Consider the following 23,979-nt stretch of genomic DNA (forward strand, 5'->3'; position numbering starts at 1 on the left):
ATCCCTTAAATGTCAGTATAATCATATTCTTGTTTTCAGGGTAATACACAATATACTTGTATGTGCTACAGTATAGAGGGGGTAACAAAAATAATATTTCTGAAAGGACGAGATAGGTGTGAATATTATCGTGATGGCTCCCCCTAGTCTTCCAACAAGCTAAGTGGAGCGTCTGCCATATTGCTCTCGCTGATCCTGATCTGTGAACACTGAAGTTGTAAGAACTTAAAGGGCTAGGGACCAAAATGGGCCTATGTATAACACATTAGCCTGGTCCCAGATGTGTGCTTTTGCCTACTCCGTTGTTATTGTTTGGCATGACAATTCCTTAAGAAGTTGGCAAGAGAGCAGAAACAACACCACATCGCATTACAAACTGCAGAGTGGGACCTGGGCCCTGTTTCAGAAAGCATGTTTAACAAACTGAGTTTAAACCTGAACTCTGGGTTGACCAGCGGGTTTTCGGTTTCAGAACATGTGATAACAATTAGTTCACTAAACCCGCTTTCTGAAATAGGGTCCTGGATCATTCAGGATGGAATTGTAAAATGTTCAGATACAAATAGATTGCACTGAACAGACATGATTGCCTGCATGTAGAAAGGTATTGGCCAACTGACATCAGAAACCATTTTTCAAATATAATATGCAGCAGTGTGAATATTGCACCCTTCTGAATAAGGCACAAATGTTGCCAAAAACATTCACCCCTTGACACTGGGAAAGGAAAGTGAGCAGACTGAGATGCATCCATTGTCCTCGGTAGAGCTGTCACATCTACGGCCCACAGCTAGTCCCTTCACCAATATCTAATTTCCTTTACCTGTATGGAGGATTGGGTAAAGGTGAAAGAAGAAGCAGTTCAGCAGATAAAGAAGATGGCTAACTCTTCTTGACATCAGTCTTTAATGGGTATTTGATGTTGTTGGCACAACCTCGGTCTTTCTCACTCAAAATCCCACACGCATCCCCTTATCTTTACAACGGTTAGATTTTCAAAATGCAAACAATGAGGTATCAACCCCGAGAAAATGTTTTACATTTTCTGACAACCAATTAAACCCCTTGCACAATTTCTAAACTAATATTGCATTAACACAGATTAGGCCTAGTCCTGAACTAAAAATACAATTTCGGTAGAGATTTTCCATTGTCAGCCACAGTGAATGCTCATAACACCCATAAACACATACATGGTTCCAATGGATTTTCCACCGTTCATTTTTCACTTCGTGAATATTACAAAAAAAAGCGTACCTTAACGTGACATTTTTGATAGCCATGTAATTCTCTCTTGGTCAAGGTGAGTTTTCTCAACATATATTCACCTCAATTTACTTGCAAAAATGTGCAATGCTAATTATTGCCAAAATTGACCTTGTCCAGAGAGATTTGCGAAGTTAAAACATCACACCAGGGTAAACCGACATGAAACAAAATCCCAGATGGAAGAATGAATGGTGGAAAAACGATTGGAACCATTTCCGGGTTTTATGACTCATACATGCTCTACAAATTCATAACTAGGTTTTAGCTTAATCCGTGTCTGGAAAACTAGTTAGATGTGTTCAAAAAGAGAAGGGCTGTCATCATTGTGCCATGTAGTGGCACTGGGTTTACACCAATCCAACACGGAAACGGTTATTTGTAACATACTTAATTAAAAACATTTTGGAAGGAAAACTATTTAACTCATATTGTAAGTAACTATAGGTCATATTCCATATACATCTGGGAACACTGGACAGTTACTTTAATCCCCTTGGGCAATAGTGGGAGTTGCAAAATCGTCATCTAGCCACAGATTTTACTACTCCTTACAGGAAGTATGGTTGCCAGGCAAGTTCCACTCACCAAGGCATAAAATAAACCATCTGGAAGACGTGTATGGTCAAAGCAGCAGAGAAACTTCAGCGAGCTATTCCTAAAATCTAACTTTCAGCATTTATTTTGAAGCCGCTTGCACGTAAATCAATAAACTAATATCCTGCTGCAAAAATGTCTGTCGCAGGCTTCAAGAAACAATTTTATAAAGCCAGCCAGGTCAGTGAACAACAACTGTTTTACTTCGGCTAACGTTAGCTTGCTAGCGGTAGCTTTACTTCTGCAAAAGCTATTAATGTTATTTTTTTACGAGGAAATATGTGACCCAAATGTTTATCTAAATTATTCAACTTTTAATTTAGTCTAATGGATAACTTCGGTGGACGGGTAAAGTCCTCGCAAAGTTAAATCGGCATAGCGCCGGTGAGTTGGGTATGTTAGTTAGCTACTGTTAGCAGCTAACTAGATGTCAGTTCAGCACGGTTTAGAAACTCTTGACTGTGCAGTTACTTTGTCGCGTCGTTATGCGATTGACACAATGTTTAAATTTGCTACGGCTAGCTTACTACAATGTTTCAATTTGCCATAAAAAAAAAACGCGTTTGAAAACAGCGCCATTGCAGCGATGTCATTATATGTTTGCATAGTTAGCTAAATTAGCTAGTGAGTTTCGTATCAGAATGTTGACTTGACTCAATTTAAATACCCCCCCCCATTCTCTGCTAAATATTCAGCCACTCTCTCCTGACATACATCTTGGCCTGGGTTTACGGACAGATTTCCATTGGAGGGATGGGTAAAGCAGGGTAGACTAGAGGCGAATTAAACTAGCTGTGTGAGTGAACGAGACATTAAACCTTTTTATCTGAGCTCAACCAACAAGTGTGTGTCGGGATGATGTCTTGGACATTTTATTATAATAGCTAAATATATTGGTAAAACTACAGATGCTTATCTGTACAGCCTGCATTGCTATATCAATTGTCATGACTACAGAGAATGCACCTCTGACTGAAGTTACCATCATCTGTCCGTTTGTTGGGAGGGATGGAGGGAAGTAGTGTTTCTGGATGGAGAGGGACATTCCATTCCTTCTAGACTAGAGGTCGACAAATTATGATTTTTTTCAACGCCAATACCGATACGGATTATTGGAGGACCAAAAAAAACGATACCGATTATTATTAATAATAAAGTAAAAAACACAGGTATTTGTAATAATGACAATTACAACAATACGAACACTTATTTTAACTTAATATAATATGTCAAAATCAATTTAGCCTCAAATCAATAATGAAACATGTTCAATTTGGTTTAAATAATGCAAAAATAAAGTGTTGGAGAAGAAAGTAAAAGTGCAATATGTGCCATGTAAGAAAGCTAACGTTTAAGTTCCTTGCTCAGAACATGAGAATATATGAAAGTTGGTGGTTCCTTTTTAACATGAGTCTTCAATATTCCCAGGTAAGACATTTTAGGTTGTAGTTTATTATAGGAATTATAAGACTATTTACCTCTATACCATTTGGATTTCATTAACCTTTGACTATTGGATGTTCTTAGAGACACTTTAGTATTGCTAGTGTAACAGTATAGCTTCCGTCCCTCTCCTCGCTCCTCCCTGGGCTCGAACCAGAAACACAACGACAACAGCCACCCTCGAAGCAGCACTACCCATGCATAGCAACGGAAACAACCACAGACTCAGAGCGAGTGACGTTTGAAACGCTATTAGCGCATGCTAACTAGCCAGCCATTTAACTTCGGTTACACCAGCCTCATCTCGGGAGTTGATAGGTCATGAAGTCATAAAATTCAAGGGGCCGAAAGTGCTGTTTGAATTAATGTTTATGCGCCTGCTTCTGCCTACCACTGCTCAGTCAGATACTTAGATACTTGTATGCTTGTATGATCAGTCAGATTATACGCAGTGCAGGACACGCTAGATAATATCTAGTAATATCATCAACCATGTGTAGTTAACTAGTGATTATGATTGATTGATTGTTTTTTTATAAGATAAGTTTAATGCTAGGTAGTAACTTACCTTGGCTTACTGCATTCGCGTAACAGGCAGTCTCCTTGTGGAGTGCAACAAGAGGCAGGTCGTTATTGCGTTGGACTAGTTAACTGTAAGGTTGGATCCCCTGAGCTGACAAGGGGAAAATCTGTCGTTCTGCCCCTGAACGAGGCAGTTAACTCACCGCTCCTAGGCCGTCATTGAAAATAACAATGTGTTCTTAACTGACTTGCCTAGTTAAATAAAGGTGTAAAAAAAAAAAAAAGAAGGCAAAATCAGTGTCCAAAAATACAGATTTCCGATTATTGAAAACTTGAAATCGGCCCTAATTTTTTGGCCATTCCGATTAATCGGTCGACCTCTATTCCAGACGCACCACACTGTTGTTCTCTCTACAAACTATTCCCTTCCCCCTCTACCATTCCCTTCATCTCCATGACAAATTATCTTGTAGTTGAAGTGATAGTGCTAATTTGCATATGGATGGGGATGATTGGTAACCATGATTGACTCCATGGGTCTACCAGCCATACAACAGGTGAATTCCTCACTCACGCGCTATGAGTAGCACGGTCTCTACTTGCCAGATACAACATGCCCTTTTGTGGAATTTAGTGTGTGATGTAGTTGTCACACTAAAAATAGCACTTATCTAATAATACGTTTGTTATTGAACGGATATGAAATGCATTGTAGCCCTTGCCGATACGAACAGAATCTGCATTTGGCATCAAGGGAAATAACTACAGAACAGTTTGTATAGTCCTAAGGAAGTCATCTGACAGCTTTGAGAGAGAGAAACTGTTGAAATGGGCCTATTAGGTTTTTGTAAGTAAATACACTTGAGGCCCTCAATAAATACTGCTGTAACACAATGTGTTTGTGTGTATGTGTGTGAACTGGAATGGCCTCTGACTGTACCACTCACCTCTACAGCATATCCTAGTCTCAGACAGGTCATTTTGCATAGACACCAATTAGGCTGGTCCTAGTCACCCTCAAGCCCCTGTCATTAAATGTCCCATGAGTGTGCAGAGACTCCGGCGTACCCTTATTATGAGGCCATCTGCTATGTTATAGGGGCTTGTTTTGGAAATACGAGTGCAGTCTGTTGTAGTGTTGTCACGATTAAGGTTGGGTGATATTTGGGAGACCTCTTCTATGATATTCTGCTCCAAATATCACAATATCCAATATAACTGTTTTGCCACGTTAATGACAATGTTTCCAGACTGCAATTGTTGTGCTTATTTACAATATTATAGTCCTATTCACATGGTGAAAAAATAGGGCTTTGTTGTGACGTGGCTATCATTAATGTGATGAATGCTATTCATCAAATAATTACCTACTACGTTTAATTATTACTCAATTAAATTGACCATGTAACAGTTAACTTTGGGGCACCACGGGAAAAGTTTAACTCGGGAATATATCGATATCATACCAGTCATTAATCAATAATTTCCTCATATCACTCATTCTGAATGTTGTTGACTTTGTAAATATGGACGAACCCTAAACTGAATAAGATAAGTTAAGTTTAATGCTAGCTAGCAATTTACCTTGGCTTCTACTGCATTCACGTAACAGGCAGGCTACTCGTGGAGTGCAATGGTTAGAGCGTTGGACTAGTTAACTGTGTGGTTTGATTGAACTGTGTGGCAAGATTGAAACCCCTGAGCTGACAAGGTGAAAATCTGTCATTCTGCCCCTGAACAAGGCAGTTAACCCACAGTTCCTAGGCAGTCATTGAGAATAAGAATGTGTTCTTAACTGACTTGCCTAGTTAAATAAAAGGTATTAAAACTTTTTTTTAAATAATCGTAAATCGGCGCCCAAAAATACCGATTTCCGATTGTTATGAAAACATGAAATCGGCCCCAATTAATCGGACATTCCGATTAATCGGTCAACCTCTAGTGTGGACCAAGTCCTCACATTCTCTGGCCTGTATTTAAATTCTCAGCAAACTCTGGCCTTGGAGGGTGTTCTGTCCTGTTGACACAATGTCTGTGCTCACATGAGCGTGGTTACTGACTGGGCCCAGGTTTAAAGGAAAAGCCATTATCTAATTTAAAGGCTAAAATCAGCGTTCTTATTACATAATTTATTTGATACAACATTTAGATGCAAACCTGATAACTAGGACGTGTACACTTTCAGAGTTACAGTTATCTTGTTATACAGTCTTTCTGATAATTTTACTGACATCACAAAATAGACATTTTCCTTATTCCATCCCTCATCATCCCCAATGTTTGGATGTGGAAATATAATGTCCCGGTGTCTGATGTTGAAGTTTTGGCAAGAGTCTCTCTCTTATACACAGCACATTCCTTTGTTCAATACTGCAGGGCAAGAGAGAGAAAGTTTACGACCTGCATTAAGTCATAAAACCTGCCCAACTCCCCCCTTCCTCTCTGGTGGGGGGGTCTGGCTATCTGTCAGTCTTGTGCCGAGCTGATCTGGCGCCTTTGATCCTTACTAAGGAGAGAGAGTCATGACAGCTTAGTTCATCAATTTAGATGTAATTTTCAACATATTGATACAGCATAACTGATAAAACTGCCTAATTTTGGTTAGTACATTTCAAATAGAGTATAGTCTTACACTTCACGATATATCGTCAATGTCAAATATCACGATATTCTATTGAATCACATATCGGCCCAACCCTAACCACGATACCCAAATTTTAGTATCACTACTTTATACCAGGGGTATTCAACTCTGACCCTACGAGTGCTGGAGCCTGCTGATTTTATGTTCAACATTGATAATTAATTGCACCCACCTGGTGTCCCAAGTCTAAATCAGTCCCTGATTTAGAAGGCAGCACTGCGGGGGAAAACACAGTGGAACAGGCTTTGAGGTCCAGAGTTGAGTTTGAGGGCTCTATACTATCACGATACTGCAGAAGGAGAAAAAAAACTAAGTGGGGAGATGGACTGATTTTTTTTTTTGTGGGGGGAGATTTGCTTTCAAAATTTCACTTTTTAAAAATGTATAGAGCATCCAATGCTTCTGTTTTTTTAAGTCCACAACCATGCTGAAATCACATAGGATACCATTTTTGAGGTTTGGTAAAACTCTAAATATTGATTTGAGTGTAGTTAGCCTTTATTTCAAGTGCTCCTGTACCTAGGGCTGTTTTTGTTTAGCTGTGTTTCTTTACCTCACATGGAGTTTGCAAAAAAAAATGCCCACTTGATTGATGCAAATGATCCTGATTCTGCCAGGTAGGTAGGTGTAGGCTAGTTTGTACTTAACTTGAGAAGGTTTTTGGAAAGCCTTTCCATCTACCAGAAAACGGTTATCATTAACATTCCTAATGGCTACACAAGCTGGTAGACATACTCACACCGCTAAAACACACAGACTTCGGGGAATACGAATCACTGATGCGTTCTGTTCATGTCTTATGAAAACCTTGGGAAAATGTGTTGCTTTTCTAATTAGTTCAGTATATTTAGTTGATTTCCAAACGTGAGACACGTTTGATAGCAGAACCAAAAGTAACATTCTAATACCGGATCGTTCTTAATGTTGTAGTATTCGAAAAAGCTCTGAAGTATTGGTGCTAGAGGTCGACCAATTAATCGGAATGGCCGATTTAATTAGGGCCGATTTCAAGTTTTCATAACAATCGGAAATCGGTATTTTTGGATGCTGATTTTGCCGATTTTAATTGATTTATTTAAAATATATATATATATCAGCGTCCAAAAATACCGATTTCCGATTGTTATGAAATATATTGTTATGAGATATATATACACCTTTTATTTAACTAGGCAAGTCAGTTAAGAACACATTCTTATTTTCAATGACGGCCTAGGAACGGTGGGTTAACTGCCTTGTTCAGTGGCAGAACGACACATTTTCACCTTGTCAGCTCTGGGATTCAATCTTGCAACCTTACGGTTAACTAGTCCAACGCTCTAACCACCTTATTCTCATTGCACTCCATGAGGAGCCTGCCTGTTACGCAAATGCAGTAGAACCCAAGGTAAGTTGCTAGCTAGCATTAAACCTATCTTATAAAAAAAACAATCACTCAATCACTAGTTAACTACACATGGTTGATATTACTAGTTTATCTTGCGTTTCCTGCGTTGCATATAATCGATGCAACACTGGGGATGAATTAACAAAAGCGCATTTGTAAAAAAAAAAAAAAAAAGCACAAGCGTTGCGTGACTGTACCTAACCATAAACATCAATGCCTTTCTTAAAATCAATACACAGAAGTTTATATTTTTAAATGTGCATATATTAAGGCAATATTAACCAGGTGAAATGGTGTCACTTCTCTAGCGTTCATTGCACGCAGAGTCAGGGTATATGCAACAGTTTGGGCAGCCTGGCTCATTGTGAACTAATTTGCCAGAATTTTACGTAATTATGACATAACATTGAAGGTTGTACAATGTAACAAGAATATTTAGACTTAGGGATGCCATCTGTTAGATAAAATACGGAACGGTTCCTGATTTCACTGAAATTATAAACGTTTTGTTTTCAAAATGATAGTTTCCGGATTCGACCATATTAATGACCAAAGGCTCATATTTCTGTGTGTTATAATGTTATAATTAAGTCTATGATTTGATATTTGATAGAGCAGTCTGACTGAGCGATGGTAGGCAGCAGCAGGCTCTTAAGCATTCATTCAAACAGCACTTTCGTGAGTTTTGCTCTTCGCAAGCACAGCACTGTTTATGACTTCAAGCCGATCAGCCTAATGGCTGGTGTAACCGATGTGAAATGGCTAGCTAGTTAGCGGGGTGCGAGCTAATAGCGTTTCAAATGTCACTCGCTCTGAGACTTGGAGTAGTTATTCCCCTTGCTCTGCAAGGGCCGTGGCTTTTGTGGAGCGATGGGTAACGCTGCTTCGAGTGTGGCTGTTGTCGATGTGTTCTTGGTTCGAGCCCAGGTAGGGGCGATACTATAGTGCCTATAAGAACATCCAATAGTCAAAGGTATATGAAATACAAATGGTATAGAGAAAAATAGTCCTGTACATACTATATTAACTACAACCTAAAACCTCTTACCTTGGAATATTGAAGTCTCATGTTAAAAGGAACCACCAGCTTTCATGTGTTCTCATGTTCTGAGCAAGGAACTCAAACGTTAGCTTTTTTACTTTGCACATATTGCACTTTTACTTCTCCAACACTTTGTTTTTGCATTATTTACACAATTGAACATGTTTCATTATTTATTTGAGGCTAAATGGATTTATTGATGTATTATATTAAGTTAAAATAAGTGTTAATTCAGTATTGTTGTAATTGTCATTATTACCAATAAATGTAAAAATCGGCTGATTAATCGGTATCGGCTTTTTTGGTCCTCCAATAATCAGTATCGGCGTTAAAAAATCCTAATCGGTCGACCTCTAATTGGTACACCGTGCAACACTAGTCTGTTGGTGTGTTACTTACCCTGTATCTGGTGGGGTGACTTGTTCGCTTGTGGGTGTGGGCCATGGTGTGTTTCCTAAATCTCGCTACGCAGCAGTAGTGCCCAAACCGGATTCCTGGGTCGTTATTTTTACCAGGAGAAACGATCAGGTCAACAGCCTGCCGATTAAACAGACACACACACACACACACAGTCACTTCCACACACACACTATCACACACTCACTCACATGCAAAGTGTTATGCACGTACAATACAACGTCAGTAACAGTCTGTTGGCACACACGCATATACAGACACTCTTGCGCTTCCTCTTCTCTCTCTGACACAGTTCAAGCTCATTTGTTAGTCACGGTCAACATGAACTTGAAATTATGTAATGTCAAATTTCAATGCCTATGACATTGAAAACCAATACATAATTGCTTCATTTTGTGTCACTGAACTCCATACATTAGTTTGTTCCATTTCATAATATTGACTCTGTCATATGAGGACTTATTTTGAGTTGGCTCTTGGCAACATTTGTTGATCATTTTGCTGCTGGGGTTTTAAAATTAGCAGCCTACTTGTTGCTACATCTTGAACCGCAGATCATGGAATAGGCTATGGCAGCATTAATGCACGGAGGGAGAACCTGCAAAATGGCTGGTGCTCATCATGTGAACGTACACCAGAGAGATGTGTTGATAACATGAACAAAAGCACCAGAAATATGTTCCCACTCCCAGGCAGGCCCACCCCCAGTCCTACATGTTATGTCATATAGCATCATGTGGATTACAGCTATCAGTAGCTGAAACCTGGCCACTGAGCATGTAATGTGACAGCATTGAGCACACCAGGTTATGTGACTATGGTAACTGCAACAGTTATTGCACTTCAGGTGCAACTTGTTTCACGCTTCATGGCAACAGCTGAAGCAGGACTGAAGCAGGCGTACGGTCTTTGAGAGTGTATTGCACACTGATGGGCAGGTTATTAAGGTTGGTGAGTAGTTACTAGTTGATACGTTTTAATCAGTGGTGTAAAACTTTTGGAATGGAGCGAAAGCCTGCATACGCTGGGTCTCCATGACTTCGATGAAAGAACACTGCTAATGTAAAGACTGGTTGACTAACCCATCTGCTGTGTGCATGTAGTGAGATAAATGCCCTGGAGACAGCTGCACTGAGTCACATGGTGGAGGAATATTAAAAAAAGAGTGATTCTTACTTACCAATCAACCAAAAGCTTCTGGTGATTGTGTGTGCATGTGCACATGGGTGTGTCTGTGTGTGTGTGTGTGAGAACGTCTCTTGTCTGAAAGTGTTCCTGTCTGTCGGTGAAAGAAGAAGAAAGAAGAAGAAAAAAAACTGCTTTGTTGTGATTGAAAATTCCCGTGCAGAATGGATGTGAAAGAGACTTGTAGTCAACTTATTATTCTCCTCCCTTGTCCTTTGTAGATGGTGAGTGAGAAGGTGGGGGGTGCAGAAGGAACCAAGCTGGATGAAGACTTCAAAGATTTGGAGACGGTAAGGGCTCTTTCTCCTTAACAAAACGACCCTCCTGTACTACAAACAACCGTTTTTGTTAAAGGAAGTTGTACATAATTGTCTTACCCTTTCTCTCCTCCCCACAGAGGGCAGATGTTACCAGCAAAGCGGTGGTGGATCTAATCTCTAAAACCTCTGAGTACCTGCAGCCCAACCCAGCGTCCAGGGCCAAGCTGACCATGCTGAACACAGTGTCTAAGATCCGGGGCCAGGTGAAGAGCCCTGGCTACCCCCAGGCTGAGGGGCTGCTGGGGGAGAGCATGGCCAAGTTCGGACGAGAGATGGGAGAGGACACCAACTTTGGTAAGAAAGAAATTGGTTTCATAAATCGCCATAAGTTTTTTATTTTAGCCTTTGCCCCTCAAAATACAGAATTCCAGGTGTGTGTGTATGTATGAAGTAATGACCACTCAAAACAGTACTCAATAGAAGAACATTGTCCTTTGTGGCAGTTGAGTGGATTGTGTACCCACTCATGTAAATGTTTGTCCTGTAGGTGGGGCCCTGGTGGACGTGGGCGAGTCCATGAAGAGGCTGGCCGAAGTCAAGGACTCTCTGGATATCGACGTCAAGCAAAACTTTATCGACCCACTGCAGGCCGTCGTCGACAAGGACATCAAAGATATCCAGGTACAGATCTAGAATGAGTGATTCTCAACTCTACCCCAATGTTACACATTTTTGTTCTAACCCTGCAAAATCAACTAAGGGAGGGCTCTCTGCTTCTCCCTGCCCAGCATCATCTGAAGAAGCTGGAGGGCAGGCGTCTGGACTACGACTATAAGAAGAAGCGGCAGGGGAAGATTCCAGACGAGGAGCTGAGATCGGCCCTGGAGAAGTTCCACGAGTCCAAAGAGATGGCTGAGAGCTCCATGCACAACCTGCTGGAGACTGACGTGAGTCATCAAATTGTATTAGTCAAATGCGCCGAATACTACAGGTGTAGTAGACCTTAGAGTGAAACGCTTACTTACAAACCACTAACCAACAATGCAGTTAAAGAAAATATGAATAAGAAATAAAAAGAAACAAGTAATTAAAGGGCAGCAGTAAAATATATATACATGTACAGGGGGGTACCGGTACAGAGTCAGTGTGCGGGGGCACTGGTTAGTCGAGGTAATTAAGGTAATCTGTACATGTAGATAGAGTGATTATGCATAGATAATAACAGAGTAGCAGTGGCGTAAAAATGCACGCATGACTAACTCGCTTTGGATAAATGTCTGCTAAATTATATACAGGTAACTGCCAAAATAATGGAAACACTTTTGTAAATTAGGGATACAAAATATATTGAAAACAGGTGCCTCCACACAGGTTTGGTTCCAGATTTAATTAACCAATTAACTTCCCATCATGCTTAGGGTCATGTATAAAAATGCTCGATAGGCCATTATTTTGGCTATATTTTGGCTTCCACATAGGATGACAAAGCCCCCATCCACAGGGCACGAGTGGTCACGTAATGGTTTGATGAGCATGAAAACGATATAAACCATATGCCATGACCATCTCAGTCACCGGATCTCAACCCAATTGAACACTTATGGGACAACCAAATTATTGAATTTCTAGTGGAAGAATGGTTTCGCATCTCTCCGATAGTTTAAGACACTTGTAGAATCTATGCCCAGGTGCATTGAAGCTGTGCTGTTTTTTTTTAATGCATGCCAGTAAGGTCACAACACTAAACATTGCATTATAACGGTGACAAACTATGCCCACGAACTGTTAGGGCCTACACAAACCTGTCCCAACAGCAGAGCTTTATTTTAAGCACCATGTAGTGAATCCTTACCAGCGAAACAGTTCATTCTGCCTCATTTACTGCCTTTTTTTAAAAACATAGCTGATATGGCTGACTTGCTTAAACAAATGTGGTTTCTACTGACAATTGAGATGTACAAACTATGGCATAAGGGAACGATGAGCGGAAAAGAGGCCATCCGTAATTTCGATTTAAGACGAGAGAGCTAGGACGGACGTAATCAATGTAACTGTTTGTTCAGCACTTTTGAAATGTACATCGACAGAATTCAGAACATGGGCTGTTCTTACAGTATTCTCCCAGTACACCAAGTCAGAACTGTAGGATAAATAAAGGGAGCATATAAGCAGACAATAAATGCTCTTACAATATTCAACAATATTTCTCTAAAACAGGCAATAGGCTACATGTGCACCACCAAGTCAAAACAGTAAGGGGAAAGGGACCAAATTATTAGGGTGAGGCACATGGGCTACTAACGGCTTACTACACAACATACACTTCGTATTACTTCCTTAGCTACGGGGGGAGTTCCCAGTTGTCTTGAACTCACTGAAGTCAGAAGGATTGAAACGTTGGACCACCACACACCCTCTCCATCGAATAGCAGGCAGCGGAAGGAAAATAGTCATTGCCATGCAATGCTTGCAGTTAGCGACGTATTCCTTCCTAACCATTCATTGTTGAATTTGCAATTTCCTACTTGTTGTATAATGTTTATGGCCGAATAGCACGGATAGATAAAACCTATCATTTCACTTCATATGACAAGGATTGAAGAGGATTTGCCAGTAGATTGTCGATGTGATTCATGACTGCGTGTCTGGCTTGATAGCTAATATTTTGAAAGTATGATGTCGACATGAGTCCAATCAAAGCTACATGATTTGACATCATTTTATTTGTGGCCAATGACCTTCAGCATTCTTAGATGGACACTTCTAATGTAAATCTATCGCAGCACCCAAGGGGCTTGGAACTTTCTAGCTCTCCCTGTAGATTTTGCGGTGACGTAGTGTCCCCATAAGTAAAGAAGATTACCAACCCCTACGCTCTGTATTTTCCACTGGCTGCCCCACCACCACACTGAGCTAGGCTGAAACGCCTGCATTTTGGAGCTTCCTTACTCAAGAAAGCAAAAAATAGATAATGTTTGTATGCTGCTTTATTATCTCAATTATACATTTTTTACATAGTTTGCAAACTGATAAGTGACACGTAGTAATGCCAAAATAACATGCAAAACACACGTGTGTGTGTGTGTGTGTGTATATATATATATACATACACACATATATATATATATATATATATATATATATTAGCTAAACAGGTGGCTCTCTGCCCCACCTGACCTGAATGATGGGTCGCCACTGCCTGTATACTATATATAGTGCTTCTTACAAATGAATTGGTCGTAAAGTGCTCCCTTAACAGAAACATACAGTATGTGCCTAAACTTCTCAATAGCAAGTATAAACAGTGACAAGGAATAAAGGGAGCCTATTTTCCATTGGTTGTCTGGGTAGAAGGTCAGAGCTAGTATGATCGTCATGCCATATAAGGTTTCATACTCCCAAGCCATAATACCCTATCGCTAGCATTAGCACTAGATTTGGCATCAAGGTTAGCATTAGCCTTGATGAGTATTTCAGGACCAGAATGCAGTCCGCTTGCCACGACTACATAGCTGGCGAGTCATGTCACAGCAATGTTGGTACTAGCAACTGAGAACATGTCTAACCCGTCTGATGGCCTGGGGCCTCATTTATAAATGTTGCGTATGTATAAAATATACCCCAAAACATCCATGCGCCAGTTTTCCCACAAAAGTTGACATTTATTAAAACTGAACTTGGCGTAAGAATGTGCTTCACTCCACGCAAACTTTAGACTATGTGTACGCACATTTTCTAGTGGTTAAAGTTTTGTATTGCGTGCAAATGGGGGATGAATAAAAAACAAGATGCAGCCATTGGCAGTTAGTAGGCCTAAGAGTGAAAATCTGTGTTTCAATGCCACTTTTGGTTACTGTATGACTCCATGTCTTATTTCATCGTTTTCATGTCTTCACTATTATTCTACAATTTAGAAAAAAGTCCAAATAAAGAAACTCTGGAATGAGTAGGTGTGTCCAAACTTTAGACTGTTTTATATATATATATATATACTGAGTCAGTTCCTCGCGCTGCTGTTTCCAACGTATAGAAATATGCAAAAATATCTAAACCTGTTTTCGCTCTGTAATTATGGGGTATTGTGTGTAGATTGAGGATTTTTAAAAAAAAATCCATATTAGAATAGGGCTGTAACAAAATATGGAAACAGTAAAGGGGTCTAAATACTTTCCGAAGGCACTATGTATGCAACTACTGTAAGTAGCCTACTGTTATGTCAATGTTTTTGAATAGTTTCAGAACTTGCGGGCAGTCCAGCATATTAAGGATTGGGGTAAAAGTCGATCTAAAACATTATTGAATTCAAACGTTCTGCTGACTGATCCACAACAATTAGCGGCAGATTTTATTTAAGAATCTGTCAGTCCTTTGCCAAATACTGCATAAATGACTGTAAAAGATTAAAGAATTCTGCCAACACCTTCAATGACATTTTGATCAAATTTGCCATTGCTCTTTCTTTTAGAAACTGACGTGGCCTAATTCCAATAGTTCCAGATTATGCAGCAAATAAAGGGTGTTTTCACAATAAAAGGTGAATGGAGGGCGTTTTCCAGGCAGAGTTATAATGCTTGTTCACGTGCGCACGGTTTTAAGACGGGTCTGATTTACTTTTAGACATACGTATTCATTTCAGAAATTGTGTGAAATTTACGCAACTGTTATAAACGAGGCTCATGTTAGGTATTTACCTTTCTTGTTCCATCAAGGTATGGAGTGAGTACAACACGTGTTAGAGAGTCAGAAAATAGGCCTTGTGAGGGGAGAGAATGAAGAACAATGAAGCAAACGTGCCTAAGTGTTCCATGGTAATGGCATTTCTTGTCCCGTCCCCCTGTAGAAATAATACATCTGACTGATTTCTGTGCTTGTGTGTAGGTGGAGCAGGTGAGTCAGATGGCTTCTCTGGTGGAGTCCCAGCTGCAGTATCACAAACAGGCCGTGCAGGTTCTGGAGGAGCTGACTGACAAACTCCGAGACCGGTATTTAAGCTCTGTGTGTGTGGACATCTACAATTCAGTTCAAGATGTTTGTGTTGATTGTCACCGTGTGTGTGTGTGTGTGTGTGTGTGTGTGTGTGTGTGTGTGTGTGTGTGTGTGTGTGTGTGTGTGTGTGTGTGTGTGTGTGTGTGTGTGTGTGTGTGTGTGTGTGTGTGTGTGTGTGTGTGTGTGTGTGTGTGTGTGTGTGTGTGTGTGTGTGTATTTCCCTGTTTGCGTGTGTGTGACTGGAGTCATCCCCTCTCCTGTGTGTGTATCAGGGTGAACGAGGCCCAGTCTCGCCCCAGGCGTGAGTACACTCCTAAACCCCAACCCTCCTTTGACTACGGAGAGCCGGAGCACTCAAACGGAGGATACTCCCCTTCCTACTCATCAGGTAAGATTGGCCCTTAGCTGCGTGTGGTGTGCGTGTTTTTGTCCCTGTCTGTGTGTATCTATTGTCTCACCAGCCCAGAACTGATCTTTCTCTGTACGTATAGCCCCCCTTGTAGAAGTTCCATCCTTTCATAGTACACCGTCCATGAAGAACAATCAACACTGTGAGTGTGTGTGTGAGTCTGAAAGAGTGACACTTAAATGGTATTTCATTGACTCCCCTTGGGAGTTTTTTTTTTTTTAAATAACATGGAATGGTGTGTGTTGGATGCTTTAACCCTCCCATCCCCTGCATGTCACCACAAAGAGTATATGGGTGGTCACTAACACACACTCCCACGTGCCCCAGCCTCTACAACCACTAAACTAACCCTGTGCACTGGATCTGGTAGATGGTAACTGTTCCCTTCATCCCTCTGAACCCAGAGGTTTGGAGGTTTCTGAAAGTGTTCTGGTTCCGGAAGTGTTCCTCTCCTGCATCTCCCTCATTTAAACTCTGGAAGTGGTCCTGGTTTGAAAATGCGAACCGTGTTTCAGAAGAATGCAACATTTTTAAGTTTCCTTTTTCTCTTTCAAACACATTCCTCTCCTTCCCTGTCCCCAGGCTCTGAGCCGTGCGCTAAGGCATTATATGACTTCGAGCCGGAGAACGAGGGTGAGCTGGGCTTCCACGAGGGCGACATCATCACGCTGACCAACCGCATCGACGAGAACTGGTTCGAGGGCACACTCCATGGCCAATCAGGATTCTTCCCCAACAACTACGTAGAAGTGGTAGTGCCCCTGTAACGCTCAGAGAGGAGAAGAGGGAGGGAGAGGGAGACGAGAGGGCATCTCAATTGTCTGAAGTGGGTCACTGGTCTAAATACAAGGAGATCTCGGCATGAGGAAAGTAGCTGAGGAGAGAGGTCACTTTAGATTGAGATTCACCCAAATGTGGATGCACAGAAAAAGTGAGGGAGACAGGATAAGGATGCTGATGGAGGCAAAAGTTAGTACAACATTGGGGTTGGGTGTATCTTTGTTTTCATTCTCTATGCACCTGTGCACTTTCTACCCTTCACCTCCCTTACCGGGAGATATGAAGAAGGGGTTCCTAGAGGAGATGTTTGTGTTATTATGTGTGACCTGTACCTATGAACACTACCAGGCTATACTGTAAGCAGACCTATGGGGGACGGCAGCAAAATAGCCTTGACATTGTTGCCTTTTAATCACTCATTTACTTTACGTTGTCCTCATTTCTAGGCAGAATTGTTTAAATATGTTTAATTTCCATGCACACGCGCCCTTTTCTTTTCTATACAAACACAAGATGTGGAGCGTTAGAGCTCCGTTTTAGCACTTATATGCTGCCCTCTGCTGGTCTGAGTGTTGTACCGTCAGCAGTAGGATGGAGTTGCAATAGATACTGATCCTGTTGCGTGTTTCCTCCCCTGATGGTTCATTTCATGGTCCTTTTTTCAAACTCATAATCTATCCCATACTTGTAAAATGTGATTGTTCAGCTTGTATGTGGAATAACTAGCCTGATTTCCAGCCTGTTTCTACTGAAGCCAACGTGGCCATTGTCTTGGTAAGGCAACAATATGGGGTTGGGCACCTAGGCTAGTGAATAACTGTAGTGAATGGTCCTTGGTCCTTGGTCCTTTTCTGTTGGCATACCCACAGCTCTGCTGGTCAGAGTTGTACTACGTCTCTGAACACTATCTCTGTTTAGTACTGTTACTGCCTCTAGGCTGCCTTTCATAGACTCCGTCTGCAATACCTCTCTGCCTTCCTCTGCTCTGTATCTCTGCCTTACACTAACTTTTACATGGTCTAATTATCAAAAAGGGGACATTTTGCATTTCTCACCCAAAGTCCTTAGTTCTGAATATGTTTTTGTGTTCTAAAACAAATTTGTAGTAATCTGCACCCTGTGACAATGACCCTAGTCTCTGTGCCTGAGGGCTGAAACCAAAGTTTAAAAAAATATATATATTAAATTGTGTGGAGATTGATACCATAGTGGCCTATAATTGACTTGCTACAGTTAGTATATGTACAGTCAGTAAGGTGTATGTCCTTATGCATCGCTTGTTGACACGGCTGGCAGTGTCTTGGAGAATGTTATCAGGTTTTCTAGAGTATTTACGTGTCATCCCCAGTGTGTGTGTGTGTGGGAGAGAAAGAGTGGACAGAGTACTGGATATGACCAAACACTGGTGTTTTTCTGGGTGTTACAAACGGTTCTAGTTTCAGTTCCACCTTTAACCCAGAGCCTCAGAACTGTAAAGATATGAACTCTACACACAGACAATAACTGGTTCTCCTTGTTATCTCGTTGTTTCACTCATTCATGGCATCCGTGGAACTGGAGCATAATCTTTTATATAGAAATAGCACAGTTTATCCCCTACCCCCACTCTCTGGCTCTCTGCCCCCATCCCCTGCCCCCATTCCTATGCCCCCTTGCCTCCCCCCCTACCCCTCTCTCACACCTGCCCCTGGTCCCTCCCTATTGTCATCCCTAACCCCCACCCCACTCATCTCCTAATCCTCCCCCTCGAGCCCTGCCTCTCTCCCATCACTACAGAACTCTCCATCTCTCTCCACTCCTTCCCTAGATCATTTTGGTATGTTCCTGTTATCTTAATGTTTACATGTTTCTCTTGTTGTCTATTCTATTTGTTGAGTTGACATGGTTTTGGGTTTAGGGCCTCTGTCAGTGAGTAATGTTTAGGTGCAGGTGCCATGGTCCTCTAGCCTAACTGAAAATAACTAGGCAGGGGGAAGAGAGGATTATGGTGTGCCAAGTACCTCGTTATACCTGTGTCGATTTAATAATATAACAAAGGGTTCAGACCACCTTTTTGTCAGTTTTTGTGGACGTGTGTCGTTGTCAACTATTCTAACGCCACTGGTGAATTATATGTGTATGTTTTTCACACTACATTCGGAGCTGGGGTAAGATCTACCAACCCCCCTACTGGAGTACCATATTATTTAGATATTATGAAAATAAGTATTATCTTAACTTTATTTTAATATACAGAATCATATTGGAAGGTGTCCTGTGTAAATTGATAGTAGCCTGCATGTGTCTATAGGTAATGCCTTGGTTTAGCGATTTAATGCCTCATTATGAGGCTCTTTTTTTTTTTTGTAACTGTGACACTCTAGGGATCGAGGCTTGAACCAATTCAGGGTGATCTTTTTGTATGGATTCTCTCTATATTATCTTTGTATTGTCATAATCTCCTGTGTATTGTATATTTTTGTTATGATGTAAAGGGGAAAGGATGCGGTCCTTTCACTTGTTAAATAAATATAAAGGAAAGTGAAGTGGCCCTCCGTGTGCTGGTTGTGTCTTCAGGGTTACAATGCATGATTGGATGGATTGTTTTATTTTTGGGGGATGCACATTATGCATATCATTTACATATGAATTACACTGTTTTCAGTCTTTCATTAATACAGTGTAGTTTCAATATTCTACACATATGTTGAATGACATTATGACGTTAACTGTAGCCTAAATTCATAGAATAATTTAATCAGTGGTTTCAAAAAAAAAAAAAGAATAGGTCAGTCAGGCTCTGGAATAAGTGTCCACGCAGGTGGTGTGAAACAAGCAATCTATTTGAGATGTCACAACCAATCTCTCACCCTACTGAAGAAGCCTAATCAAAGCAAACTTCACAATAAACCACACAATGACATATCCTATACTGACTGACACATAAGGACGTGCACGACAGCCAGCTGTTGGCGGATATCCATGGTGATATCTCTTCGGAGGAAGGCGTGTCATCTCTCCCAATTACTAAGCGCCCCTTTGTCCTCTGTCTATGCCCAGCCAGCCAGCCAGCGATACTCATGGCGGCTGCACCAGTCAAACAGCGCTCGGGAACGAGAGCTCAACTCCCTCCCTGCTACTACGAAGGATACCTGGAAAAACGGGGACCGAAAGAAAAGGTAGGTGCAGCCATACTGCCTATGTGCAAATGTCGGTGCATTGCATTGCATGCTGTGTGAGTGGCTGCATAGTGTCGCCTAAATAGCGCGCACCGGGCGGGGGCGAATTCCTTGGAAATCCCAGTCTACGAAAGCTGTCAACTTCCTTATTGTGTGCGAATGGGCGAGTCTTGAAAAAGCTGGCAGTGATTTTCATCTAGCGGTACACTTGCTTATTGCGCACGATTACTTGCAGACGACTGGAGTGCGAGTTAATTAAGCGCGTATACTAAACGTCCTCCTATTAACCTCGGGTTAGAGTGGCCACTGAATTTAAAATGATAACACTACAGGTATTTCCCGGTGAATGTAGCCTAGTCAAGACATTATTTGTCATTATGTCAGTAACACAAATGATTCAAGGTATTGGCCTATTCAACCGAAAAGGAAGGCTCGGGCTGGCACAGTGATTTTTGACGACTGTAAACGCTTGACAGCTGCTTGTACTATGGCCATGCCTATCGCCGAGTGGTAGTGCCGCTGTGCTATGGAGTATGGGAGAGGAGAGAAGTATGGGGTTGTGTCAGTGGTCAGCCCAGCTGAGCTGTGTGGGTTGTGGTGCTGCATGATAATGACACTGCCTGGGCACAGCTGGGAGGGAGGTGATGGGGGAATGTGGAACAAAGACACACACACACAGACCAGATATTTGGGCTGGGGTTCAGGTGCACTCTGTTGAAGGGAGGATCACATGGCCACAGATTGACAACAGCTGTAGTGCAGATTCATCCCCTGAGACCTGGGATCACTATTGGGCCAAAGTGTGTGTGAGGGAGATAAACTGTGTGGGAATATATGTAATACAATTCATGTTATAACCATGATAAATGTTTAAATTTTCTATGAAAATATTAAAGCACTCTAATTCCCTCTGTGTAACTGTCCATATGTGTTCCCAGATCTCTCGGCGGCTGTGGACCTGTCTGTGTGGGAACACCCTCTTCTTCTTTAATAATGCCAAGGACACTCACGTAAATGCTATCTCTGTGTGTGTGTGTGTGTGTGTGTGTGTGTGTGCATTAAACACTTTGTACATTTTCAGGGATGAGTTATTGTATATGTTAATTTGTCTATCTGTTGCAGTATGTGGAGAAGATGGATCTCAGTGGCTTTGTCTCACTCAAAGACGACTGCAGCCGAGACAGAAACCTGGAGGCAGCTAGACTCATACTGCGCATGAAGGATGGCGAGACAAAACTCACAGTAATAAAACAGAGATGCACACCCCCACACACACACAGCCAGAGAGAAACAACCACTTCTCTGTTCTCCTCTTATCCAGGTTGCCAATCTAGAGGCTCGAGAGCTATGGAAGGGCTTCCTCCAATCTGTCGTAGATGTAAGTATCATACACCCTACATCACAGTATAATCCTGTCTGATTGGTGGTTGATACCTGAACTGTCAGTAACCCCGTGTGTGATTGGTTGTTGTAGCTGAGTGTGCCTAGCTGTCTGACGTTGCTGCCGGGGCAGGTGCAGATGCTGAGAGAGGTGGTGGACCGAGAAAGGAACAGACGCAGAGCAGCACGCACCCCCACCCGCGCTCCCCCCTCACCCCTATCAGTACCTCTACTAGGGGAGATCCCATCGTGAGTCACACACACTGCTGACAATGAAGTGAGTGCAGATGTGTTACACTTAGGTGTCTATATGAAACTGCGGTATATGTTTTTGTGTGTCTATAGGTGTTTCCGGCCTGTGTCGAGGACTGAGGCAGAAGTTCTGTTAGAGAGACATCCAGACTGTGGCAACATGCTGCTGAGGCCCGGCAGAGACGGATCTTCGTTGGCTGTCACCACCCGCCAGGATCTCAACGGGTAACGGCCACTCAGCATAGATATACACACACAGATCTGCAAGCATTTTCTTGATTGATTTGATCCATCAATTGCGTTTTTTCTCTCTCTCTCTCTCAGGTCAGTGTTCAGACACTATCGTGTGACTCAGAGGGAGCAGGGAGGATATGTGATAGACGTTGAGAACCCAGTAAGTCCAACACACACACATAAACACATGCTACATTGTTGTCTTGCCTCATATCTTGCTATTCCATGGGTCCTAACTCTGTGTTTTCCCACTCTAGATTCCCTGTGCTACGCTTCATGATGTCATCGATGCGCTGGTGGAGAAGACAGCAGGAACCCTTCAGCCCTTTCTTCTGGAGGAACCTTATGAGGAGAACATCAGTGAGACTCACACGGGCACACTTTAATCCTCAACACATTTCCACTTACACACTGTGTTGATTGAAATCCTAAGAGATACAGTGTCTGAGGTTCTGTCCAACGTTCATGTAGTTAATTGATGTTTTGTATTTGTCGCCTTCAGCGTTTGTTTCGTCCAATGAAGAGAATGGAGAGAGAATATTACACTGTGCCCCTTCCAGCCCACTACCCAAAGCCCCCGCCCTACCCCCCAAACAAGGTACCCAGAAAACCTACACTACACACACACACACACACACACACACACATACTAACCGCTCTGTTTGTCCTGGTGTAGAGCGATGGAAACCCCTACCCAGGTCTCCCGCTCCTGACCGCCGTATTCTGTCAGCTGTGACATCACCAGTACCGTCATCACCCAGCAGCCCAATGAGACGGCTTGTTCTCTCCCCCTCCCCCCTCCTCGCACAAAGTGAGTGGCATGTGTCCTAATCAATGTATCCACTCATTCCCACACGCACTCTCATACTACAGAGGTCTCACTCCTCTCTCCCTAGGCCTCACAGAGGAGCTCAAAATGAAACTGGAGAAGAGACGGACCAGTCAGGATTGACTTCCTGTAATTTCTCAGCCAACTAGCGGTCAAAACTCTTCCACCACCACCAGCAGCAGCAGCTTTCTTCTCTTCCTGTGCCTTCTGATTGGTGGACTACAGAATAGGTGGTCCTCATGGATCGCAGTCCTACAGTACCTTTCAAAGTGTTTCCCACCATGTTTGGGTAACGCATCTTATCCACCTGAGTTGTGTTCAGCAGCCTAAAATTGCAGCCTCAAAACAGTTTTCAAGAAGGGATAACCAGTGGGGTTGAGCATTAGATGAGCACACAAATACAAAGGACCAATGACTGAGCCTGTCACTCCATTGTTCCGATTGAGCCAACGTGTCTGTTGTCCTGCTGCTGATGTAACTGACGCCACACTGGAGACTAGAAAGAGTAACACCAAAAGCTTGAGAAACCAGACAAGAGAGAGAGAGACTAGAGCGGTAGTCACCAACCCTGGTCCCGGAGTGCTACTGGGTGTGTGTGCAGGCTTTTGTTCAAACCCAACACTAACACCTGGATCAATTAATTGAAGTCTTTATAAATTAAATCATGTGTGTTATCGCTGGGCTGGAACAAAAGCATGCACACCTTGAACCTGTACATCACTGCAGACCTTCCAGGTCCTGGGTTAATGACTACTGGATTAGAGATAAACATGTCTAGTTGTTTTTGTGCATCTAGAATGCCAATGCTCTAATCTATTGTATTATGTTGGTGCAATGACGGTATGGTGCTCCACTTGACTAAACCTTCTCTACTGTGTGTGTCGTTGCTACAACTCACTTAAAACCTTATTTTCTAGTGTGTGTGTGTGTGTGTGTGTGTGCGCGTGTGTGTGTGTGTGCTAGGCCTAGGCTATTGTTAGCAGACTATACTCAACTAAACTCCATGATTCACAATGGAGTTGAGCGCCAATTAGTGTAGGCGGACTGGAGCTCCAACATCACGAAAATGTAGTTTTTTAAATAAAAAACAATTGATTTTAGCACCCAAGGAATAGCCGCAATTACACAGAACAATGTTGTGTGCAATTGTGGGTGATTCTTTGGGTGCTGAAATCAGTAGATCTGGAT

At 42.1% G+C, this 23,979-nt stretch overlaps 2 protein-coding genes across 5 annotated transcripts; both read left to right on the top strand.

Moving 5' to 3' along the window:
- The first annotated feature begins 1,869 nt into the window (after positions 1-1,869).
- LOC118395044 (endophilin-A2-like) lies at positions 1,870-19,468 on the top strand. Of its 2 annotated transcripts, XM_035788822.2 has the most exons (9): positions 1,870-2,043; positions 10,725-10,793; positions 10,901-11,117; positions 11,311-11,444; positions 11,552-11,710; positions 15,642-15,745; positions 16,022-16,137; positions 16,241-16,300; positions 16,741-19,468. In XM_035788822.2, the coding sequence occupies exons 1-9, from the start codon at positions 1,999-2,001 to the stop codon at positions 16,923-16,925; spliced, it is 1,089 nt and encodes a 362-aa protein (XP_035644715.2). In that variant the 5' UTR covers positions 1,870-1,998; the 3' UTR covers positions 16,926-19,468. The 2 variants fall into 2 exon arrangements, with proteins under 2 accessions (XP_035644715.2, XP_035644716.2); XM_035788823.2 differs by lacking the exon at positions 16,241-16,300.
- Positions 19,469-19,818: 350 nt separating this feature from the next.
- Positions 19,819-23,711, top strand: LOC118395045 (signal-transducing adaptor protein 2-like). 3 transcript variants are annotated; one of them, XM_035788825.1, is made up of 11 exons: positions 19,819-20,096; positions 21,035-21,106; positions 21,219-21,338; positions 21,418-21,474; positions 21,571-21,725; positions 21,822-21,953; positions 22,053-22,122; positions 22,220-22,322; positions 22,465-22,560; positions 22,639-22,773; positions 22,859-23,711. In XM_035788825.1, the coding sequence occupies exons 1-11, from the start codon at positions 19,998-20,000 to the stop codon at positions 22,912-22,914; spliced, it is 1,095 nt and encodes a 364-aa protein (XP_035644718.1). In that variant the 5' UTR covers positions 19,819-19,997; the 3' UTR covers positions 22,915-23,711. The 3 variants fall into 3 exon arrangements, with proteins under 3 accessions (XP_035644718.1, XP_035644719.1, XP_035644717.1); XM_035788826.2 differs by lacking the exon at positions 19,819-20,096 and adding an exon at positions 20,217-20,428; XM_035788824.1 differs by lacking the exon at positions 19,819-20,096 and adding an exon at positions 20,726-20,896.
- The last annotated feature ends 268 nt before the right edge of the window (positions 23,712-23,979 follow it).

This window comes from Oncorhynchus keta, chromosome 15, assembly GCF_023373465.1.
Source record: "Oncorhynchus keta strain PuntledgeMale-10-30-2019 chromosome 15, Oket_V2, whole genome shotgun sequence".
NCBI classification, from domain to species: Eukaryota; Metazoa; Chordata; class Actinopteri; order Salmoniformes; family Salmonidae; genus Oncorhynchus; species Oncorhynchus keta.

What these genes read in the sequence shown, in the direction of transcription:
- LOC118395044 (XM_035788822.2), top strand. Translation starts at nt 1,999, where the DNA reads ATGTCTGTCGCAGGCTTCAAGAAACAATTTTATAAAGCCAGCCAG. An exon ending in AGGACATCAAAGATATCCAG is followed by an intron (nt 11,445 to 11,551) that starts GTACAGATCTAG and finishes CTCCCTGCCCAG; the next exon opens with CATCATCTGAAGAAGCTGGA. An exon ending in ACAACCTGCTGGAGACTGAC is followed by an intron (nt 11,711 to 15,641) that starts GTGAGTCATCAA and finishes GCTTGTGTGTAG; the next exon opens with GTGGAGCAGGTGAGTCAGAT.
- LOC118395045 (XM_035788824.1), top strand. Translation starts at nt 20,741, where the DNA reads ATGGGGGAATGTGGAACAAAGACACACACACACAGACCAGATATTTGG. An exon ending in TCCTCCAATCTGTCGTAGAT is followed by an intron (nt 21,475 to 21,570) that starts GTAAGTATCATA and finishes TGGTTGTTGTAG; the next exon opens with CTGAGTGTGCCTAGCTGTCT. An exon ending in CTACTAGGGGAGATCCCATC is followed by an intron (nt 21,726 to 21,821) that starts GTGAGTCACACA and finishes GTGTGTCTATAG; the next exon opens with GTGTTTCCGGCCTGTGTCGA.